Raw genomic sequence first — 23,267 nt, forward strand, 5'->3', positions numbered from 1 at the left:
ATAATCCTGCTGCTTTGCTGAATCAGGGGCTTCATGATGTGGTGCCACAAATCAGGAAAGAGACATTACTTCTTCCATCTGTTTGGGTTGGACAGGACACTATTGTCTTGACGGTATCAAGTGTATCAAAGGACTGTGTGTTTATTTCTTTATTGTTGTTGGTGAAAAGCATTGATTTCTTTTATGGTGCTATACAATTCTTTAAGCATGTTAGGTTGATTTATTAACGTTCATGCCTTTATATTTTCAAGCATAACTATCTGTATTGATTAGTGAATTATATAAATGGAAGATAATAATAAACTAAATTGAAGAGCTACATTATTCATCTCTGGACTCTAGACTGCTGATGAAATTTGCTTCCTTCAAATAGCCATGAAGAGCCGCTTCCCAAAGGCTGAAGTGCCCAGCACAGTGGGATCATCTTGCCCCCAGCAGCCCTCACACAGGAGAGTTGCCATTGTACTGATAATCACCAGATCTGGTTTTGTCTCTGTGGGCTGGAAACATAAATCTCAGCATGTAAACAGATTCTTCCCAAACTGAGAAGAAACTTTACAAATCAAACTACATACTCAATGTCAATATCCAGAATGATTATTTACAACAGCTATAATATTTTTAAAGAGATGCCTATACATAGCATTCAGAGTCCCTAATGTTTTCATTAACAAAATTGACAGTACTAATCAGCATTTTAATATACTAATTGGCCTTGTGCTGTCTTCATTTCCACTTTGAGTGCTGTAAGGCAACATTTCTCAGTTACGAACTGTGAATTGTTGCTAGTCTGTAAGATATCCGTGAGTGATTAATGAAATTATTGCAAAAACACCATATATGCAAATGTACAATTGAAGAAGATAAGAGAAAATAAGTTAAAAAAAAGGAGAATGTTGACATTTTATCATGTTTTTCAGGCTAAAAAGTTAGGTGATCTTTGATTTAAAAAAGCAGGAAATACTTTATTTATTTTTTGTAGTCTAGAGAATGGATTAGTATCAAGGACTCAGGGACAAATACTCCAAGGAACTAAAACTGCTGGGAGGTTCTGAACACCCTCCAACACTGGCAAGCACTGTGACAGCTGAGAGCTTCCAGAGCTGGAGATTTGAGGCTCCCTATTAATCATATTATAGTCTCTGATGTCTGTTATTGTGTTAAAATATTCCTTTGAAGGAATTATTGAGACTTTATAACCTGTAATCCAGAATCTGCTATTGACGCTGAAGGCAGGAAGAGGCACTGATGTGGAATTTTCAAACCCTCTTGCTGACAGAGGAGCCCATGCCCTACTGAAAGGCAGTGGGATTTCTGTTATGGAAACACTCTCCTTAGAATTACACTACAGGATTATGTTAGTTAATAAATGTAGTTTAGATTGTAAACCAGTGGTGGCTCCGATGCACTTCACCTTGGGTGGAAAATATACATGTATTTACATGAGTGTGCATGTACACATTCAAAAAACACAACAAAATTTGAAGAGAGCAATATCATAGAATACAAGTAGGTTTAGGTTATTCTTATAAAGGTAATGCTAATAAGGTGACAATATCTAGTTGTTATACATTGGAAAATAGAAAAAATAGCTGTTACCTTGCCAAAGACTTTGTGAGCTTATCCTATGTACTTCTTTCCATGTTCAGTCCAAGCTGCCACGTCTTTGTCTCTGAAAGGTTGGGGTTATCCAGTAAAATGCCCTGGAGGCTACTCAGCAGGTTTGCAAATTCACAAGAACTTTGCAATCCCTTTAAGCATTAGTTTAAAAAAAAATATAAAAACCTGCTATGTATGTTATAACTTGTTATGAGCTCCCTTAATTTTTTCATGTTACCTCTTCCTTGCATGCTATTTCCTTTGGGTTATGTTGCTACTGCATGTCATTAGTAGTGACATGCAGTAGCTATGACAGGAGGACAAAGAAAGGTTTCAGTAGGTCATTAAGTTATGGTGGGGATGGACTCCATTATCCTCAATATAAAAGCCACCCTTACTGAATCCCCCAAAATAAAACAATTTTGGAAGCATTTAAAGATGTCATCTTGAGCTGAAGTGCCTATTAGTCTTTTGATGTGTTTGCTGTTGGTTGCTAGCCATTAATGCCAAAAGTCAGGAAACACATTTATATTTAACCTCGCTGTGCTTCAGTGGCTCCTGTGCAACAATTTTTCTGGCCTTTGAAAGTTATGTCAATGCCAATTCTCTCCTCTTGTTATGGCACAGAGAACGTGGGAGCTGCATGGCTTGCTAAGGTGTGAAAAACATTTCATTCTGGAAGAGAAACCAAATGATTTTATTGTCCTACTGGTCACATTAAAGCTTAATGAAATTTATGACAACTGGGTGCCTGAAGGAGTTTTGGTAGCTGTTGGGATATATGAATACCTTTTGTAAGGCTTTAAACTGTAAACTTTTCTGGTGCAGTGGGGCCTTATACAGTTGGCTGATTGTTAAAGGTATCGATGATGTACACTGCACAGGAAACAATCCCATTTCCCCAGAGATGCTCTTCTCTGTTTCCTCATAAGAATGTAATAATTGACCATAGTGGATCACACCAGGCATCTTTCTGGCTCAGTACCCAGTTTTCAGCAGTCAGTAGTAGCAGATGCCTAGGTAAGAGTCAAAGAACACCTAGAGAAAGCAATCATACTTCTCCAGGAAACAATCCCAGCTTCAAGCAATCTGCATCTCAGGTAATTCCTGAGCCAGAGGTATGATATCTTTGCAATATATAGCCCTTGGTGTTTTTCCATTAGTTAACCCAGCAACATTCAAACCTATGTAACCATTTCTTCTTTACGTAATCCTCTGACAAAAAGTACCACAGTTTAGACAGAAGTGAAAATGTTTTCCTTTTGTTTGTTCTGAGCTTGTCTTGTGGTCGTTTCATCATGGACATGATGATACTACTTCTTAACTAATGAAAAGTATGAAGAGTTTTCTATTCACCTTCTTCACTCCATGCATGTTTTACACGTACCTGTATCCTATCTTGCGTGAGGTGTCTTTTCTCCAGGATGGAGGATTTTGTCTGTTTACTTGATCCTCACGAAGAACTCATAGTATACCCTCAACCACCTTTGCTGTTCTTTCTATCACCTTTCCATTTCTGTGCTTGTTTTTACACAGATAGACAAAAAGGACACAATATTTCAGGTATGAATACACTGAATTTAATCCATGACATTACTTAATTTTCTGTGTAGTTTCTAAGATTTTGTCTGCTAGTTTGACTGCCACTGACCATTAGGTTTGCCATCTTAGAGAAATTTTTAGCTACTAACCCCTCTCCTAAATGGTAACAACTAGTTCCATAAGAGCCTCTGCCAATAGTGTAGTGTATAAAGTTAGAATGTGTTCCCCCAAGTACATCACAGAATTTTTGCTAACTGAATTTCATCTGCTATTTTTCAATTGTTCAGTCAATGACATGACACCTTTCGGTTATACTGCCTTCAATAACCAGCAAATTTTATTACTTTCCTCTCTACAGTTTTAAAGAGACTATTTCTGAATATTTGGAGCATCTAATGATACCTCCATCCTACCTTTGCTAAAGGCAAAAAGGGATCTAGATAGATTGGAGTGCTGGACAATGAAGTCCAAATGCTGGATTCTACACCTAGGACTGAGTAATGCTGGGCACAAGTATAAGCAGGGAGAGGAGTGGCTGGAAAGCAGCGTTGCAGAAAGGGATCTGGGGCTGCCAGTCGACAGCAGGCTCAGTATGAGCCAGCGGTGTGCCCTGGCAACCAAGAGGGCCAACCACATCCTGGAGTGCATCAAACACAGCATAACCAGCCGGTCAAAAAAGGTGATTATCCCGCTGTATTCAGCACTGGTGTGGCCGCACTTGGAGTACTGTGTGCAGTTCTGGGCCCCACAATTTAAAGAAGGATGTGAAAGTTTGTGAATGCATCCCGAGGAGGGCAACAAAGCTGGTGAACGGGCTGGAACGCATGTCCTGTGAGGAGCGGCTGAGGACTTTGTGCTTGTCTAGTTTGGAGAAAAGGATGCTGACCCCATTGTTCTCTATGGCTTCCTGAGGAGGGGAGGTGGAAAGGGAGGTGCTGATCTCTTCTCCCTGGGATCCAGTGATAGAATGCATGGGAATGGTTCAAAGCTGTGCCAGGGGAGGTTTAGGCTGGACGTTAGGAAACTTTCCTTTCCGAACAGGCTTCCTAGAGAGGTGGTCGATGCCTCAAGCTTGTCAGTGTTTAACAGGCATTTGAACAATGTCCTTAATAATATGCTTTTGACTTGATCAGCCATGAATTAGTAAGGTGGTTGGACTAGATGATTGCTGTAGGTTCCTTCCAACTGAAACTTCTATTCTATTCTATTCTATTCTATTCTATTCTATTCTATTCTATTCTATTCTATTCTATTCTATTCTATTCTATTCTATTCTATTCTATTCTATTCTATTCTATTCTATTCTATTCTATTGTTTCATTGAGAAAACTGACCATTTATCCCTACTTTTGATTTCATGTTTTTCAGTCTGATATCAGTCCTGGTGAGGAGCTCTCTTATTCTGCACCATGGTTCTCTTTAGCCACCTTTGGCGAGGGAACTTTCTAAAAGCCTTTTGGAAGACCCAGTGAACTGTGCAATCTGCCTCCAGTCTTTCCACATGCTTCAAAGAAATTTAAGAGGTTTGTAAGACAGTTTTTTCAGCAAAAACCTCATCAGCTCTTTCTCCTTACATTGTTACCACTATTGTATGTGTCTAACAGTTTGGCATGAACATCGGATCCACACGTGCTGTCAGTTTAAGAAAGACCTTTCCTTCAGATGTAGCTGGCGGCAAGCCATAGGGGTTTCTCCTCAGGTTAAGAAGGAGGCAAGATTGGGTGACTACATGCACAGTCACCTCCACTTCTGTAGGTCATCAGCTGGAGGCTTCCTGATGCTGCCCTTTCTCTGTGTCATTTTATACTTGTGCTTTAGGCTGGCCACTTCTACACAAGGTCAGCATGACACACAGCCTTAACGGTGGTGTAGGCAGTAATAGTTAGTTGTCCCATTCACATGCTGTGAGGCTAACACCCAATACATTTGAACACACTTCTGATACAGAGTGGAGGTAGGAAGACCTCAGTGAAATTGAGGGCTGATGGCCAGACCCTATCGTCACAACAGACCCAGGCATTACAGACCTTTATAACCAGTAGTTGCTGCCCTGTCTCACCACCTCCTGCCTTCATAACAAGAAATCATAATTGTCGTCAGGGTATTGAATTTTCCTGAACACCTTCAAATGAAATAGCTTTCTTTGGTTCTAGGTTATTTCTCAAACATTACTTTCTAACACTGTCAATTATTAAAGACAGACTGGAAACAGCATAGATGGGCAGCAATGAAGCTTTCGGTAGGAACTTTTCTTGAAAAACTTGTATCTATGTGAATGGTAATCAAGAAGAAAAAAGTTTGTGCATGAAATCTTGCTACTGCCTTACCTTTGAGACCTGCATTTTCAAAAAGTTGATGGCAGGGGACTGTACATTTTCTTCTGCTGCTACTCCAGCCTGATCCCTCTGCAGTGGTGACCTCTACACTTATTTTGCCTTTCAATGTCTTAAAATTTAGTTTTCTGTGCAGTCATTCACACTGAACCCTGAAAAGAAGATACATATATATTTATAACAATAAAAGAGAAAGAATTTCTTGACTGTTATGGGCTTCTGATATTTTATTAGCCAAGTCTACATTCACCCTCACCCTTACGGGTCTCCCTGTGGTAGCTCTGAGCTCTGCTGATCTCGTAGACAAATGATGGAAGCATCTGACTTAGAGCCTTTTAGAATCAAAGAAGATTGAGAGGGAAAAGACTTGCTAGGTCATTTTGTCCATCCCCTGCCAATAAAGGATCATGACCTACTGTACAATAACTTCACTAATGCTTTGCCAAGTCTCAATTTAAACGAATCAAATGATGGGGATTATACCACTTTCTTTGGGACAATATACCCCTGTTGCTTCATATTCTCTATGAAGAATTGTTATAATATTCTGCTTAATATTCTTAATAATGACATAATTACAAGGATAACTTATTTTCTTCTTATAATAATTATTTCTTGGTGTTCATAATTTTCATAAATATAATATTAAAAGTACGGTATTTGTCATGTAATTCTTTCCAGCTTTCTTCATAATTCAGCTCCTAAGTCCCTTATCAATGCTTGGTGTTTACCTTCATTTAATTTCCATCCCCTTTATTAATCTTTCTGGTATAGGCTTCTCAAAAAGATATGTACTGCTCGTTAGATTATTCTAGGTGTGATTCTCAGGTGTTAATGTTCTACAGCAAGGCTTTTGCCTGAGTCATAATGTGATGTGCCTGAATGTGTAATTCCAAATCTCCTGGGTGTCCCCCTTTATAGCTCAATGCAGCTCTCTGACCTGTTCTCATTCTTGTCTTTTATTGCACCAATATTCCTTTTACACACTGCTGAAATTCTATTTTAGTGAATCATCCTTCCAATTCTCAGGTAAGCCCACTTGTTCATTATCTTCATCATTTAATATTCTAACTCATCCTACTTATTTCCCTATGCCCTTTTGTAAAATGTAAAACTTTTTTTTGCCAGAATTTCTCTATGTTATGCTTCACTCAAACCAGAAATAATAAAAAAAAAGCGAGACTCTGAGTTACATAAACTGTACTGAATTTTTAAAAATCAATTTAATACTTACTGGAGTCTCAAAGACTAAACTGCTATCAACATAAATATACATTTATTGCTTGGCAGTGCTACAGATCAGAGTTGAGGTTCTTTGGATAAAAACCCTTGATATTTCCAAACCAGTATGTATTTATCTTTCATTTAAACATAACCTTCATGCAAAATTCTTATGAGATTTTAAAAATCTTAAATAACTCATACATACTTTTATTTTTAACACAGCTTTCAAAATTTTTTGTTTCCATTGGATCTCTTTGACTTGTTGGTCTGACTAGAAAATTTCTAAAACCTCAAACTATCCATAAAAATAAAAATATGAAAAAGGTATTCCTTTTTTTTTTTTATGCTGTTACTTGATCAGTTCTGAAGGAATCAGCATGGGAAGATGCAAACTGCATTTTAAATGTCTGTAGACATTAATAGAATCATAGAACAGTTTGGGTTGGAAGGGACCTTTAGAGGTCATCTAGTCCAACCCCTCTGCAGTGAGCAGGGACATCTTCAACCAGATCAGGTTGCTCAGAGCCCCGTCCAACCTCACCTTGAATGTTTCCAGGGATGGGGACTCCACAACCTCTCTGGGCAACCTGTGCCAGTGTTTCACTGCCCTCATTGTAAAAAAATTTTTCATTATATCGCATCTTGCTAAAGAGATTGCCCCCATCCTTCCTATAGTCCCCTTTTAAGTACTGAAAAGCCACAATAAGGTCTCCCCGCAGCCTTCTCTTCTCCAGGCTGAACCACCCCAACTCTCTCAGGCTGTCCTCATAGCAGAGGTGCTTCACCCTCGGATCATTTCTGTGTTCCTCCTCTGGACCTGCTCCAACAGTTCCATGTCCTTCTTATGTTGGGGACCCCAGAGCTGGATGCAGTACTCCAGGTGGGGTCTCACCAGAGCAGAGTAGAGGGGCAGAATCACCTCCCTTGACCTGCTGGCCATGTGTCTTTTGATGCAGCCCAGGATACGGTTGGCCTTCTGGGCTGTGAGCGCACATTGTTGGCTCACATCCAGCTTTTTGTCCACCAGTACCCCCAAGTCCTTCTCGTCAGGGCTGCTCTCAGTCCCTTCATCCCCCAGCCTGTACTGATATTGGGGGTTGCCCCGATCCAGGTGCAGGACCTTGGACTTGGCCTCGTTGAACTTCATGATGTTCTCACAGGTCCACCTCTCCAGCTTGTCGAGGTCTCTCTGGATGAAATCCCGTCCTTCTTGTGTGTCAGCTGCACTGCTCAGCTTGGTGTCACCTGCAAACTTGCTGAGGGAGCGCTTGATCCCACTGTCTATGTCATTGATGAAGATATTAAACAGTACTTGTCCAAGTATGGAGCCTTGAGGGACACCACTCATCAATCACTGGCCTCCATCTGGACATTGATCCATTGACCACTACCCTCTGGATGTGACCATCCAACCAATTCCTTATCCACCAAACAGTCCACCCATCAAATCAGTACCTCCCCAGTAAGTCCATGTCAAAGGCCTTACAGAAGTCCAGAGAGATGACATCCATAGCTCTTCCCTTGTCCACTGAGGCAGTCACCATCATAGAAGGCCACTAGGTTGGTCAGGCAGGACTTGCCCTTGGTGAAGCCATGCTGGCTGCTTCAGATCACCTCGCTGTCCTCCAAGTGCCTTAGCATAGCTTCTAGGAGGATCTGTTCCATGATCTTCCCAAGCACAGAGGTGAGGCTGAAAATTCAGTAGGATTAACTTTGTTTAGCTCTTTGTTAGCTATTGTGCAAATCATATAAGTTGGATTTCAGTTTCAAAACATTAATTTAACTTACTTTTAACTTTTTTAACTGCAAAATTGCTGATATAAATGAAACTTTTATAAATGTAACTATACTTAAATATCTGTATGCCTTTTATACATTTGTATATGTGACTGTCCTCCTCCTCCCCTACTAATATAAGTAAGGGTTCATAAATATGCATTCCTTAATAAGCATAGATTCCTTCACTGTGAGAAGTGGCTCCAGGCAAAAAGTTGGCAAGCAAAGAGTTAACAGAAATGTCAATGAAATGTGAAGAAATCTGGTCCTCAATGTGTACAAAAATAATATTTGTGGCTTTAGAAGTCTTTTATGTTTCTATTGCTCAAAAATAGATTTTTTTTTTGATTGAACATTTTCAGCCTTCCATTGACTGAAATAGATGACTGCCTTAGGGTATTTCTGAAGGAGAAAACTAAAAGAAAAATTACTAAATTCCTTTGTTCAGAACTGCTGCTCTGCATATCCAGTAAATTTTTTAATACAAAGACAAACCAGTCAATAGGGAGTTTTGCTTGCAAAAGGACTGCAAGATTAGGTTCTTAGTATGCAAGTGTGACCACCAAATAGGCATGATAAGACTGCAGCGACCAGGAAGGGGCAGTTACAGCCGTCTTTTCAGTTTTCATATTTCAGAACTTCCCATGGGAGTAGTTTGGCCAAAACAAGAGAGAGGGCCAGTGAGGCCCATTCACACTGCAGAACAGCTAGGAAGCAACTCTAGCTAGTCCCATGGCTGAGGCAGCCTGGTGCTCAAATGTAAGAAGAAGGCGACCTTCGGGGAACATGGGAAGACTTTGGTTTTTGCTGAGCTTTAGTCTGGATTTGACTACGTAGGTACCTGCAAAGCAGGCAATTAATCCAGGCACAATGGATCAAAGGCTGTGTACAAAAGGACTAACCATTTACTCTTTGTGGCTAAAGGAGCAACATTTGCAGTTAGGAGATACAGCACATTTCTTATTTTTGAATCAGCAGGGATGAGTTAGCTGAACTGTTCCTCAGCTTTCCCTCTTGCTTGTACCTAGTAGAAGAGGCTGCTGTGAGAAGCAGGCCTGTAGTTTTTGTGATGTATTTACATCAGAGCCTTAGTTGAAGATGCTCTGAAAGAACAAAGCCAGATCCTTGTCCTGACATTTATTCTGGACACTCAAGCAGTGCGCTGTGGAGAATTACAGGGGTCAACATTACTGGAATAAGTTTTAGCAGTGATGTTTATTTTGTGAGCAAAAAGAAGAGGGGATGTTGGAATGTTAAAACTTACATTTTTATTCAGTTACAGTTACCCTCTCTTCAGTTTATATTAGCCAGTAAGAAATACATTGAAAAAGCCTTTATCAAAAGGAAAAATCTACAAGACTTTCTTCTTCTCCACTGCTGCTGGCACTACCAAAAATATTCTATGTAATGTTTTAAATTTTTTTTTATGTTCTTGGGTATGTAGTAACATCTTAGCTCATAACAGCTACTTAATGGCTATTATAGTTTAACAGGTTCATGAAATGCATTTTAAAAAGACTGTAAGCAGGCATTTCGCTAAGCATCAGAAACATAATACACATTTTAAAGGGTACTGTTGATATACATTGAAACATTGGCTAAATTAATAAATTACATTTTATAAGAATAGAATAGAATAGAATAGAATAGAATAGAATAGAATAGAATAGAATAGAATAGAATAGAATAGAATAGAATAGAATAGAATCGTTAAGGTTGGAAAAGACCCTTAAGATCATCAAGTCCAACCGCTAACCTATCACTGCCGAGTCCACCACTAAACCATGTCCTCAGGCACCACATCTGCCCTTCTTTTAAATACCTCCAGGGATGAAGACTCCGCCACCTCCCTGGGCAGCCTGTTCCAATGTTTGACAACCCTTTTGGTGAAGAAGTTTTTCCTAATATCCAACCTAAACTTCCCCTGGTGCAGCTTGAGGCCATTTCCTCTCGTAATAGAAGAGTTCTTTTGGAAGGGACCTAAAATGATCATCTAGTCCAGCTGCCTGACCACTTCTGGGCTGAAGGTGGTTGGGGATTTTTTTTTGGCATTGAATCTGGAGATGGACATGAATGGCATCATAAAGGGTTTCTACAGGTAGATCAACAGCAAAATGCAGACTAAGGAAAATGCAAAATTAAGCCTGACCAATCTGATAAGCTTCTACAGTGAGACGACAAGCTTGGTAGACAAGGGGAGAGCAGCAGATGTTGCTTAACTTGACTTTAATAAGGCCTTTGAAGTTACCTCCTATAATATAATCATAGATAAACAGAGGAATTATTGATGAGACAGTAGATGGTGAAGTAAGTTGAAAATAGGCTGAACTGCTGAGATCAAAGCGTTGTGATCAACATCACAAAGGCAATCTGGAGACCAGTAAGTAGTGGTGTCCCTCATGAGTCGACTGGGACCAATATTACTTAAAATCTACATTCATACCCTAGATGATGAGCCGAGTACAAGTTTGCAGACAACCGGGAATCAGAAGGACTCATTGCTATACCAGGTGATTGTGCTGCTCTTCAGGGGGACAATCTGGAGAAACGAAGTGACAGGAATCACAAGAAATTCAACAAATGGAAATGCCAAGTCCTGCACCTGGGGAGAAATAACTGCATGCACTAGTGCAGGCTGGGGCTGACCATCTGGGAAGCAGCTTTGCAGAGAAAGCCCTGGTGGTCCTAGTGGACCATGAGCCAGCTATGCACCCTTTCAACAAGGAAGCCCGACAGCCTCTCCTTGGGTGCATCAGGAACAGCACTACATGACCTGCAATTTAAGGGTGTGATCATTCCCCTTCTCTTTAGCAGTGGAGAGGTGACAGCTGGAGTGCTGGGTCCAGTCCTGGACTGCCTGGTATGAGAGGGACATGGATGTACTGGAGCAAGTCTAGCAAAGGGACACAAAGGTGCTGAAGGGCTTGGAGCATGTGAGTTATGTGAAGAGGCTGAGAGAGTTGGTATTGTTCAACCTGGAGAAGACAAGGCTCAGGAGGATCTCCTTCATGTGTATAAATACCCCATGGGGAGGAGTAAAAAAGGTGGAGCCAGGCTCTTCAGAGTGGTGCCCAATGAGAGGCCAAGAGGCAATCGGCACAAACTGAAGAGGGGAAATTTCAATTCTCCCATGAGAAAAAACTTTTTTTACTGTGAGGGTGGCCAGACACTGAAATAGGTTGCTTGGGGAGATTGTGGAGTCCTTGGAGATATTTAAAACCTAACATGACTGTGAGGAACATGCTGTGGGTGACCCTGCTTTGAGCAGAACAGTTGGACTAGATGATCCCCAGAGGTCCTTTCCAACTTCACCCACGATGGGATTCTGTGGTTCAGACAGTTCATCATAATATACTCTGCTGTGGTCATTAGAGATTTTGGAAAATCTTCTTTACTCCTTTGTTTTTTCCTGGAGAAAATCACATCATCAATAAACGAAAGGCGGCTCATGCCATGGTGTACCACTTCCCTTGTTTTGCTTTCTGCTTTTGCTTTGCTTTTGCTTTTTGATAGTGCTTTCTGCCAAGGCCTGGGCCAAGGAGCGGGAGATCTAATGTCTCATGATGTTCATATTACAAAAAATGCTCACACTGTAGTGGATTAGGGATGGTGTCTAGATTCGTTGTGTTTCCTGGGGGCAAAGGTAGTATATGCCAGTATAAAAGTACTTTTATTTTAAAGGGTTGGAGGCTGATCCTACAAACCCTTTCTAGCATGAGTAATTCTGATATAAAGTTTTATTCCCCAGAGCTATTCACTTTTGAAAGGGTTACTCTTAGCAAGAACCAGTCCTTGTGTTGTATGTGGCAGTTTATAAACGGGACTGTGAAAATATTTCTTCTTCTAAACACAGAATGGTAATGTGGATGGTTGTTAGCAACACAATTTCTCCAGCAAATGGGAATGGTTACTGCATACAGAATCAGTTTTACCTTCATTACTTTTCAAGAGGTTACTTAAATATATATTGTATCTGCTATACAGCAAGTAGGAAACAGAATGTGGAAAAATGTAGACTTGTCTCATATCAATTGTGGTCCTTTTTTTTCCCCCTTTTTTTTTTTTTTTTAATAACTGGCAGTTGTCCCTATTTTCAAGTGTTTGTTTCTACTTTAATAAGGATACCAACTTTCATCCAGTGAGATGTGTGGGTCACTTTGTTAGCACACTTGCACACACCAAGGCAATACACCAGCTGGAAATTTTGACTTTTAGCTGAATTATTTTTCCCCAGCAAATGGCTTTCCTTTTGACATATTTTAATGTACTTGCACACTGAGAGGAAGAGTGGGTGAACAGAAAACAGACTGTTTTATTCACCCAGCAGTCACCTTTGAGATTCATACATGTCCACTTTTTTCTCGCCTTTGTACCTAATCCCAAGAGACTGGTACCTGGCTTCCCTTGGAATAACAAAGTCAGTCACAAACCTCCAAACATGATTGTTAACTGAATGCCAACTGCCTCTTCTTATCTTTTTTTATTTTTTTTCCAGTAGCATGTTAGGAATTGTGTCCTTATGGGTGTCTTATAACCATAACATTAATTTGGGTTTATATTTAAGGATTATTTTTTTTCAAGAGTACAGATATATTGTGCAAGAAATTAAATTGCTGCTTCTATTTTGTGTGTGTGTTTTATAGTGATTTTTTCAGCTCTGCTAATAGTGGAAAGGGAAGAAATAAAGCGATGCTGCAGGCACTGACTGGACTACAGTTTCAGCTCAGAGGAAAGCTACAGGATCAAGAGTGGACAGCCTCTCAAGAAGAAGCCCATGTACATTATTCACAGTGTCATATGCCAGTTTCACAGTATCCTGTGTTCAATGGATTTTTTCCAGTGGGAACACGCTTTTCATCAGACAAAGCTCCAGCAATCTCAGAGGTACCTATATTACCAACAGATATTTACAAAGCAGATTTCTGAATGCTGTGTTATCTGCAGAAAGCTATTCTTAATTGTAACATAATTAGCTCATTTAGAAGTACACCTAAATGAAATCCAGGAGGGAGGTGAGGAGTTAAGCTGTTGGATTTAACATGTTCTAAAAAATACGTAGGGCTCAAGCAAGTAAATGCCGGGGCATTAACTAACTATGTCTTGCCCCCGTGCTGCCGTCTTAAAACATGCTCCTTGAATCATTAATCTTAGGATCAACTCTCTAATGATCTGGGGCTGACAACTTGTACGCCATCTTCCCTTTGGATAGTGGAATGTCTCTGGAGTTTTCTTTGCACATCATGCTGTATTTCCAGGCAGCACACAAGCTGAGGTCTAGCCGGCAGGGAGCAGGCATAGGGCCCAGCAGTTCCACGTTTGCTCCCTCGCCCTGGGGCAGAGCAGGCAGCTTCCCATGTCATGGGAGAGAGGATGCTTGCTCCTGGTAAATCTGTGACTGGCAGACATGTTTTTGGCATCAGCCACTTGGAAATACTTTTTTTTTTCATGCACTGCTGTTAACAACCTGGGTGGTCCTGCGCTGTGGACTGGTCTCCCAGCTCCAAGGATGAACAATAGGGAAGTGGTTTGGTAGAGTGGCCACGGTGTCAGGGCCAATATCACGCAGGCTGCCTGCTCCTTGGCCTCAGCAGGGCATGCACAGGGGTGCAGAGCTGCTGCACACCAGCCATGTCATCTCTTGCGAGCTGCGCGTTACAGACGGATACTTAAAAACCATCACTGAACAGATCGGATGACGACACCATGTTTCTCTCTATTTGAATGGGAAGTAACTGTGGTATTTCAGATACCACATGGTGGCAGCTGTTGATAAAGGCTGATACTAGTTTGTTTTTCACTTTTAAAACTGAGGAATGATTAATTGTAGTGAGTGGAGCAGATAGGTAGCCATTTCAGAGATGTTACATCAGGAATGTTCTCATAGCTTGGTGTCTGATGCACCGAGCCTTTCTTTTTCATTTAGCAGTGGGAAGGAAAATAAGAATAAGTAGAGATTCAGCTACTATTCAAGCTCTGAATCCAACAATGAATATTTTAAAACTTTGTTTGACTGCTAGTAAACTTTCCCTCCAGTTCTTGCCACCCCCTTTCTTTTCTGGGCTCCCTCCGCTCTCCTGTTCCTCCAGTATTCCTCACTGTAGCCTGGGGAAAAGAAGTTTAAGAAAAATAGTAAAGTTTTTATTTATTCCTTACAGCTTTTCTGCCCCTGTAGGCATTTGTCTGCCTGTCTGGCTAATGTGCTGTAATGAATCTGCTCTCTGCCATACACACACGTCGTCCTATCAATCAGTGAGAGGAAATGCTGAGTATGGTGAGTGCTAACAAGCACTCAGAGGGGTCAGTACACCAGTGCACTACAGTGGCGTGCTACTTTCCCTACAGGCTGCTTTAATTGGGGGAACATAAATGAGGCAGCGTGTGGCTGGCACCATGTCTTCTTGCCAATCTCCTCATTTTGGCAAACTGACCCTCTGCTTCAACTTTCAGGGCAGCGCTATCCCTCTTCTGGCTCCTGCTGGAAGGCGAGTCCATCTCAAGCCCTTTGGAGTCTCTGGGTTAACTGGGGCAGGTGGAGCTGCTGGAGGAGCTTGCTTGCAGAGGCTAGTAGGTGATCAAAGGGTGCTGAAGAGCCTGTGGGGATAGCACTTCTCTGCAGGCTGGAAATCACAAGGAAAAGAGAAGTGGGAAAAGATGGAGAAAAAGTGAGGAGGGGGCTGAGGAAAAGTAAAGCAAGCGGGGGATGGGAGAGGGAACTGGTGAAAGAAATGAGAGAGAGGGAAACTGGAAGGACTGGGGAAAAATAGCAAGAAACGAAAGAAAGGAAGAGAAAAAAAAGAAGTAATGACAAAAAAGACGTAGGAAGTCATATATTACTGGAGAGAAATACTAGAAGGAGGGAAAAAATAGAGAAAACTAAAAATATTCCTGTACAGAAGTCAGGGTGGACATGAAGCAACATCTTCAAAAGGTCTCAAAGAAGATCAGGTCACCAGAGGAATTTTTCAAAGGCAGGTTTCAGGTTTTAGACAAGAAATCATGACAATCCATAACTAAATAGCAGTGTTTTAAGTTATATTCCTATAGACAGGTTGACTTCTAGACATGATTTCTTTTCACCCATTTCTGTGCTGCCAGCATGCCATTAAGGACTGACTGTCATTGCTCTGTAGCAAGACTTATGATTGAGTAAATTTTCTACTGGAGGCTTCACAGCAAAGCATAGCTGTCCTTTGCTGGCTGGCTGGAAGGTGAAAAGGGATTTGTTGAAAAGAATAGAGGAATTATAAATCTCTGAGGGGTTATAAAATCTAAGGAGGAAACTTGGGTTTAACAGCATGTAAGGACAGACCATTATACCTTTCCAAAGTTCCCATATTTTCTTTGCATGCAGAGAAGTTCTCGTGTGGATAGGTGTAGCACGTTTCCATGGCAGTCAAATGATAAAAAATTGTAAAGCAGTTTTTCATTGCCCAGAGTAAGCACTAACAAGGAATCTATCTTGAGTGAAGATTTACCATAAAATACCATTGAGAACACTGTCTTTGAGATCAAGGATTTAGAAAGGTAGCAAGAAAGGGTTAATTTGGTATTTTAGAAAACCAGTAGCAAAGGCCGGAGAAAGAGAGTTCAAAGTCTGAGGCCTCATGGTGAGGTCTTTTTCTTTTTGTTCTATCAGACCTGGATCCAGGTTAATTTCTGTGATGATCAAGGAGGGTCATCTATACTCTCCAAGAAGGCAGGTTAACCTATAGAAATACCAGAGACTGTAAAAGAACTACCAGATTTTCTCCTGCAGTACTTGTAAGCCCGATAAACTAAGAAACTTTGGCTTTAGCAAACATGTGGATTGGAGATTTCGAAAGAAAATCCAGAGGAAAGTAGGATGTAATTTGTGACTCAAAAAGTGTGACTTCTGCTCTTGAATGAATGCTTGATCAGGTCAAGGGCAACATGTAGTGAGAAATGCCATCCTTCAGTCAGTGGGCAAAGGCCAGGTTCCCACTCTCCATGTTCACAGTCTGCTGCCCTTTTCACAGAGTGTTCCAGTATCTTAGTCAAAATTCATCTTAGTTAATGACTAGGAACACTCTTTTAAGGAAAATTTATTTTCTGTAGGGATGACTTTTATCAAATATTAGTTTTGGTGGAAATGTTAGTGTCTTTTATTCTTCAAGCAATCACTCAAAGCAAACTAATTATTTAGCGTTTCAGGTTGCCACTTAGCTTGTTCCCTATCTCATTCTTTAATGGATACATCTGAGTGGAGGTTAAATTATTTGATTAATATATATATTCCTTCTCCAGCCTCTCTGTTTCCCATGGCATGCCTCTCTGTTGTCAGTGATAGGCTCTGTGTTTGCAAGTTCAGGATTGTGCCTGTCCTTTGTAAAGACCATGGGTGACTTTTAGGTAAAAAGAGCAATATTATATTGTAGTAATTGTAATTCCTAAAAATAGAAATAATCATTAAAACACAAACATTCAAACCAAGATATATTCCCTGGTGAGAGGGTGTTATGACTGGAAGAACTCTATTTTATGGCAGTATTTTAAAAGAGTTAACAGGTTATTAATCATAAATAGCAAAAGAATGGCTGATATGGAACTTGCTTAACAAAGAATGAAAGAAAGATAAAGTGACTTATGGAAAATTGATTTTGTCAAACTAACTTTGTATGTGTTTTGATCTGATTTCAAATTTGCTTGATAGAAGTAAGATTGTTAATATAATATAGTCAGACTTCTTCAAGGTGTTTGATTAGTACCCATGACAAATTAACTTTTCATGCAATAATTGGATTAATAAACTAAATAACGGACAGATGTGAAAATGGATTTGGAAATGGGGCATCATTACTGATTTCAACGTGGTCCTTTGGAGTAGCACAAGAATGAGTTCTTGGCCCAGTGCTACATACATATATTATCAACTACTGAAAACAGTTTACATGTGTAAGTGACTTCTTTGTTGAAGGAGTGGAAGAGAGTGCAGAAAAATGCCTCTGATATAGAATAGCATGGGCTTTTCAAACTGTCAGATTGTGTATACAGCTAAATAATGTGTATTTTGATGAGAAGTACAAAAAATGCACCTTCAGAAAATGAAAAGCTCTATCAGGCTATAACAAGATTGGGGACTTTATCCTGGGAGCCTGTAACTTTGTCAAAGACTTGGGAGTCAGAGATCTTGATCAACTGGAAATGAGCTGCCAGAACAGCGCTGCAGCAAAATAATTAATAAAATTTGTATATCTAAAAATTTCAATAAATAAATAAATAATGATTGAATAGGACCAGGGATACTGGCTTATCTGTGTATTTTGGGGCTGGTCTGACCATTACTGGATGCTTTGTCAGTTCAGATCTCCCCAGATCTAGTAAGAAACTGGTAAGAAGGTAAGGACTAGACAGAGTCCAGCAAATTATTAAAGTATAAAAAGATCTAAGTTGTCATGAAGGATTTGGGGAGCACCATCTGTTTAACTAGTGTAACACGAAGTTTAAAGGCAACGTGCAGAAAAGCCACCAGCAGCTGTGGAGATACGAAAATGTTGTGAACAGGCTCTCCAATACACCTAGCAAAGGTATGAAGGGGACAGTTGTTGGAAGCTGAAGCTGGAATCCCTGAATAAGAATCTTTTCACTTGATTTCAGACACCTACAAGCTAGATATTTGATAAATATTTTCCCACAGTTCCCAGTGAGGCCAGAGTGTTGCTTGCCTGCATGTACTGGGAAAGGCTCTATATAATGTTGTGTCTGTTAACCAGTTTAAAATCCCCACCCTACTGTGATCTTCTGTATGAATGGCTAGGGAGAATAGTACTATTGCAGTGACCTGGGACACTGAGGAAGACTTGGAGGTAAGTTTCTCACAAATGTCTCTATAAATGGCTACATTTCTTTTGGAAGTAGTTGTTTTAAAGCTGCTGGGATTTAATTTTAATACTTACTGTTTTAGAACCTTTCTGCAGGCAAACTTCATATTTAAAAACAGAACAGGTCCAGTCCAGAAATTGCTAGGAGAGAAGTCATGGCTTTTTTAAAGTATTCTGAAAGTCACAAATATGTTATACTTGAAACGCCTGTGCTGCCTGCCTGGTATTTCCCATGTAAAGAGTCTCATTTACCCAGTATCTGCTACACTGACATCTTTCCAGTTCCTTTTCTGATGTCCTCTGTTGGTTTCAGTGACTCCCACATTTTATACAACAATGCAATCACTTCCTAAAGCCAATTTGTTTTTTGGTAGATAGACACATAATCTGACAGATTTTCGACAGATTAGGAGACAGTGTGAAAGGGAGAACAGAAAGGCAGTGTCTTACTACTCCCACAAAAATATATCATTTGAAAGCATGAAGATGCACTCTATATCCAAGAAGTTCCTTTTCAGATCCAGGTCTATATCTCATCTGTCTCTGTAGGCTCTGTAATACCATTTTAGGGCTTTGCTCCAGGCCACAACTCCTGTGTAAATGGCATATTAGCAGCACACAGGAACATAAGAATACTTAAGCTAGAATAGATCAGCTGTCCGTATATCTCAATAATCTGTTTCAGAATGCCTTCCTTGGGATCTCCCCTATCTCCGAAACAAGTGTCTAAATCTGAGCTAGGTGCCTTAATGACTTTTTGTAACCAGTGGGGCAAGCAGGTCCTTTAAGGATCCAATTTATCTGGCTTATCTTAGGCCTTTGCTTTCAAGTAAGATGGATTGCACCCTCAAACTGCCTTTTTTCTCCCCATTGACTGAAAAAAAGTCTAGATAATCAGCTTGGATGTAAGTATCTTCATTTTCTCATACACACAAAGTCAAATTAATTCCACCCCTATGTCTTTGCTTCAGAGAATGGATAGAAGTCTCAAAACTTCTTGATTCCACTTTAAAACTAGCTGATGAGCTGATGCTTGAGGGTTAAAATTTAATTTTATGTCAAACTACTACAAGTAAAGTAATTGAGGTTATTATGCTTTTTAAGTCTTCCTAAACTGTTTACTGAAGCAGTTTCTGGGAGCACAACTGTCTGTGTGTTCACTGAATTCACATAGATGGTTTCATGGCAGTAATTTGAAATCTGCTACTTTTTAGTTCTATGGACTATAATGCTATTATTTTTAATGTAATACTTACATTTATTGATATTACTAAAATCCTTATATTTGATATTGATATTTATATAATGAGAAAGAGTATATAGAGGAGAGGAAAGGTGGAGATGAGGTGAAGGGGTTCAGAAATAAGAGAGAAAAGGGAAATGAGAAGGAGAGCAAAGTAAATTTTGGAAGATCTGGAAGGAGAGGAGCAGAGTGGAGACCAAAAGATATGGGTAAGTGGGAAATAAATAGAGACCTGTGTAGGATCCTCAGACTCACTCATTATTCTGTGGACTTTTATAATATCTCTTCTTTTCTTCTCCTTTTCAAACTTCACAGACGACTTCTTTTTAAACTTACAGTGTGTAAAGTCCACAGTCTTCCTTCTTCCTCCCATATACCTCATCATTTTTTTTGTCATTTTTTTAGACCTTTTTATTTTTGCCATGTCGATTCTTACACACACTCTTCACATCTGAGCACAGCTGTTGACCTACTTCTGTGCGATAATTCCCGTAGCATGGAAATCACTGATGTCGCTGCTGCTGAAAGAGTAAGTTCAGCAAGTCCATCACCTTCATCAGCTGAAGAAAGCATTAATACTGGATCAAAATTTGATTTTTGACTCAAAATTAGAATCACAGGTAACAATTCTTTAAGGACTTGAAGCGGTCTACTGTTAGGATGGTTCAGTCTAAGGTGTGTTGTAACTCTTTGAAGGAGGCCAAGAAGTGTGGAAGACAGGTCTAAGAAGAAAAATAGTCATGCTTTAATCACAGGATCTCCTGATTTCTTGCCATGTGTTCTCAGATCAGAACCCTGAGCAGTAGTGAGGTGGCTGCCCACACTAGTACATTTATGTATGTATGTCCAGGGCATGTCCAGGAAGTCATGCTCCCAGCAACTTTTAGAAGAGTTCTTGGCACAGTTTTCACCTAAGCCAACTAGTGCTCTCCCTCAGTGAAGTTTGGAAGTTACAAAGTCCCAGGACAGTTCATAATTGGCATTTTGCAAATAGCTGTGTTCCTGTAGTTGGTAAAGCATTTACTGATGAAAATATGGGCGCTTCCATGACTTCTGGGCTCAGTGCCCACCACCATTCCCAAGCATATGAATTTTATGAATAAAACTATAGCTTGAGAGGGTCCTGTAAAACTTCTGACAGTCATGTGCTGTTCAGTGTATGTTTCAAAATGGGTGGTAAAAATAGGGCAGAACCCATTTGCAAGAAGGGATAAGCCCATGGGGAATATTAACAGGTCCCAACTGGAATTAACAAAGGTTTTGCAATTGTAAAGTAGAGAACTATACTGCAAACACTGCTGGCCCTACCTTGAGGGTGTACAGGCTTTTCCAGTGTTAATGAAAGGAGGGTCCGTTTCTTGTCACCTGCAACAAAGTGAATCAGCTCCACAGACTTACAAAGCAGATCAGCATTTTTGGAAATGCTGGCCCAGGATTAAAAGCATAACAGGACTCCCAGCTTCCTATTGACTTCAGTGGAAAAGTAGGAACCATGATGGGAGTTAGGAGTCCGATATAAGTCTATACTTGACTTGAAAGTCATACTACTCCTGAATTGACAAATGGCAGCCAAGCAAGAAGTAGTCAAGCTGAAGGGTCACTAGGGAAAAAAAAGCTTTGAAACAGCAGTCATAGGCTCTATGACAAGGGCTATGGTAATTGGATTTTGAAGAGACCTGACTGTTGAGATATTAAGTATTATACACTGCATTAATAATTATGTAACAGATGATATTAATGATTCTTATGCAAGTGTTTGTTAAACCTGTAATTCAGATGTAATGAATAACCGATGGCCTTTGTTATAAGAAGGAAACTCAGACTTCATTTGTGAGATTAATCTTATTTAAAGCAAAAATTCTCTCTCTGAATAGCTGGTGGTATTCAGCCTAAATTAGCATCTGCTGAAGTGAGCAGTTGAGCTACATCTGACATTTATTAGGACAAATGCATAAAGGCTGTGCTTTGGCAATATCCAGCTTTGGATATCATAATTGTCACTAAGTTAAAAAATAATTAAGGAAAGAAGCTGTTGATTGTTATGAAGACCCAGAAGAAATGGTTTCCTTTTTAACTGGAGATTGTGCCTGGATTTTATATTGCTCGCAAAAGTGAGAATCTGATGGCATAGACCGGACCCAGGCATAACAGGGAAAAAGTAATCATTTTAACAGTGGTTGGTCTACTTCTTGTGACTTCAAACCAACTCTGACTTTTATAAAAAATATGTAAATCACTGGATGCTAGGGGCAAAGTCCCTGTAGTGTTTATGGTTCCCTTACCTCCCTAGAAAAATCAGGATTATTTGTTTTCTTTTCAACTGTATTAATGTGTTAAAAATAAAACCCCCTTGTGTCCTCAGGCATTATTCTGTGAGCCTTATTTCATTTGTTCTGCAGTTTATGTAGATCTCTTTAAGCAAATTAGGTGTGCAAGCTGTCCAACAGTTTGACTCTTATCTCTTACTATAGGAGCTTTCTTGTTTTGAAAAATATTCATATGGTTATATTCTTCCAATGTACAACTAAACTGGCCATTGCCTGAAAGAATTCTCTTCAATTGCCCTCATTTATTGCTCTTTTTGTTCTCAAATGTTTTCTAAAGATCTTAGCAGTGTTGCGTACCTGCCATGTAAAGTTAACATACAAGAGCCAGAAAAAATCTGGCATAGAAATAGGAGCCCGTTTAGCCGAAGGCTCTGATCACAAGTGCAGTGTCTGGAAGCCTGTACTCTGGCAGCTTGTACAATAGCTGGCCTTTGAATTAATATGGGAATGCAGAGCTACAAGTCCCTTAATCTTCGTAAAGAATGACAACCATCTCTAAATGGCTGGAGTCCTTGTGTTCATCCTGTCCTTTTCCCCTCCTCACCAAAGTGGGATTTATTGGTTCTAAATCTGTCCAGATCAACTTCTACAGCCTTTCTTTTTCATGCGCTGGCCACTTCTGTAGTTGGACAGATCAGAGACGGTGATAAGTTGATTCTCTGCTTTATAAAGGGGGAATTTTAATCAAACTCTAGAAAGAAGATAGTGAGATTTTTATTTTGGATGTGCTGGAGACCTCTGAGCTATGTTGTGATCCAGCTGTGTAGAAGAAGAATTTTGCTATTTCAGCTGCCATTTACTAGCCCTGCAGTGGTGGTACTGCATCTCATGCATTAATTCAAAACTATTTTCAACCATCTCCAAAAGTTCGGTATGTTTTTACCATGAGGGAGATGATCCTGTCTAATTAAGTGGCCTATCTACTTTCTGAGCAGCAGTAGATGGGTTAGGTTAATTTAAAGCTATATTATAATTGAATTAGGTTCTGTACATTATTTTCTGAGCAAAGATCTAGGACCTGTGGAGGCCAGCACTTCAAAACTTGGGAAAGTAATACATTTTCAGAGGCAGGACATCAAAAATGTCTGCTACAAAAAACAGACAATCCTTGCAATTTATAGATCAATTGATTTCAGGTTAACTTCTTTTGTTGGAGTGAAAGGCAAAGGGATTGAAATGAATGGAAACTCCAGATAGCCTCTACAGGTAGTTGAAATCAAACTGAAATATGATTGAGATAGTGTCAGGATGTCATGATTTATCTGTGATTACCTGCAGTCCAGCAAAACAACAGAGGCTGAAGCCAATCTGATTCAATGGATCGCACACTTTTTCCTTATTTTGAAGGTCTGGAGCTTGAACAGACCATTTTCTTGGTACTCTG

General features: G+C 39.9%; 1 protein-coding gene across 1 annotated transcript in view; it reads left to right on the forward strand.

Moving 5' to 3' along the window:
- The window catches only part of TFEC (transcription factor EC), a 144,193-nt gene that overhangs the window by 33,048 nt on the left and 87,878 nt on the right, over positions 1-23,267 (forward strand). The window contains exon 2 of the mRNA XM_064447065.1: positions 13,118-13,358. Coding sequence (XP_064303135.1) covers positions 13,164-13,358 — 195 coding nt within the window. The 5' untranslated portion in view covers positions 13,118-13,163. The remainder of the gene's footprint in view (positions 1-13,117; positions 13,359-23,267) is intronic.

This window comes from Phalacrocorax carbo, chromosome 1 (genome assembly GCF_963921805.1).
Source record: "Phalacrocorax carbo chromosome 1, bPhaCar2.1, whole genome shotgun sequence".
NCBI classification, from domain to species: Eukaryota; Metazoa; Chordata; class Aves; order Suliformes; family Phalacrocoracidae; genus Phalacrocorax; species Phalacrocorax carbo.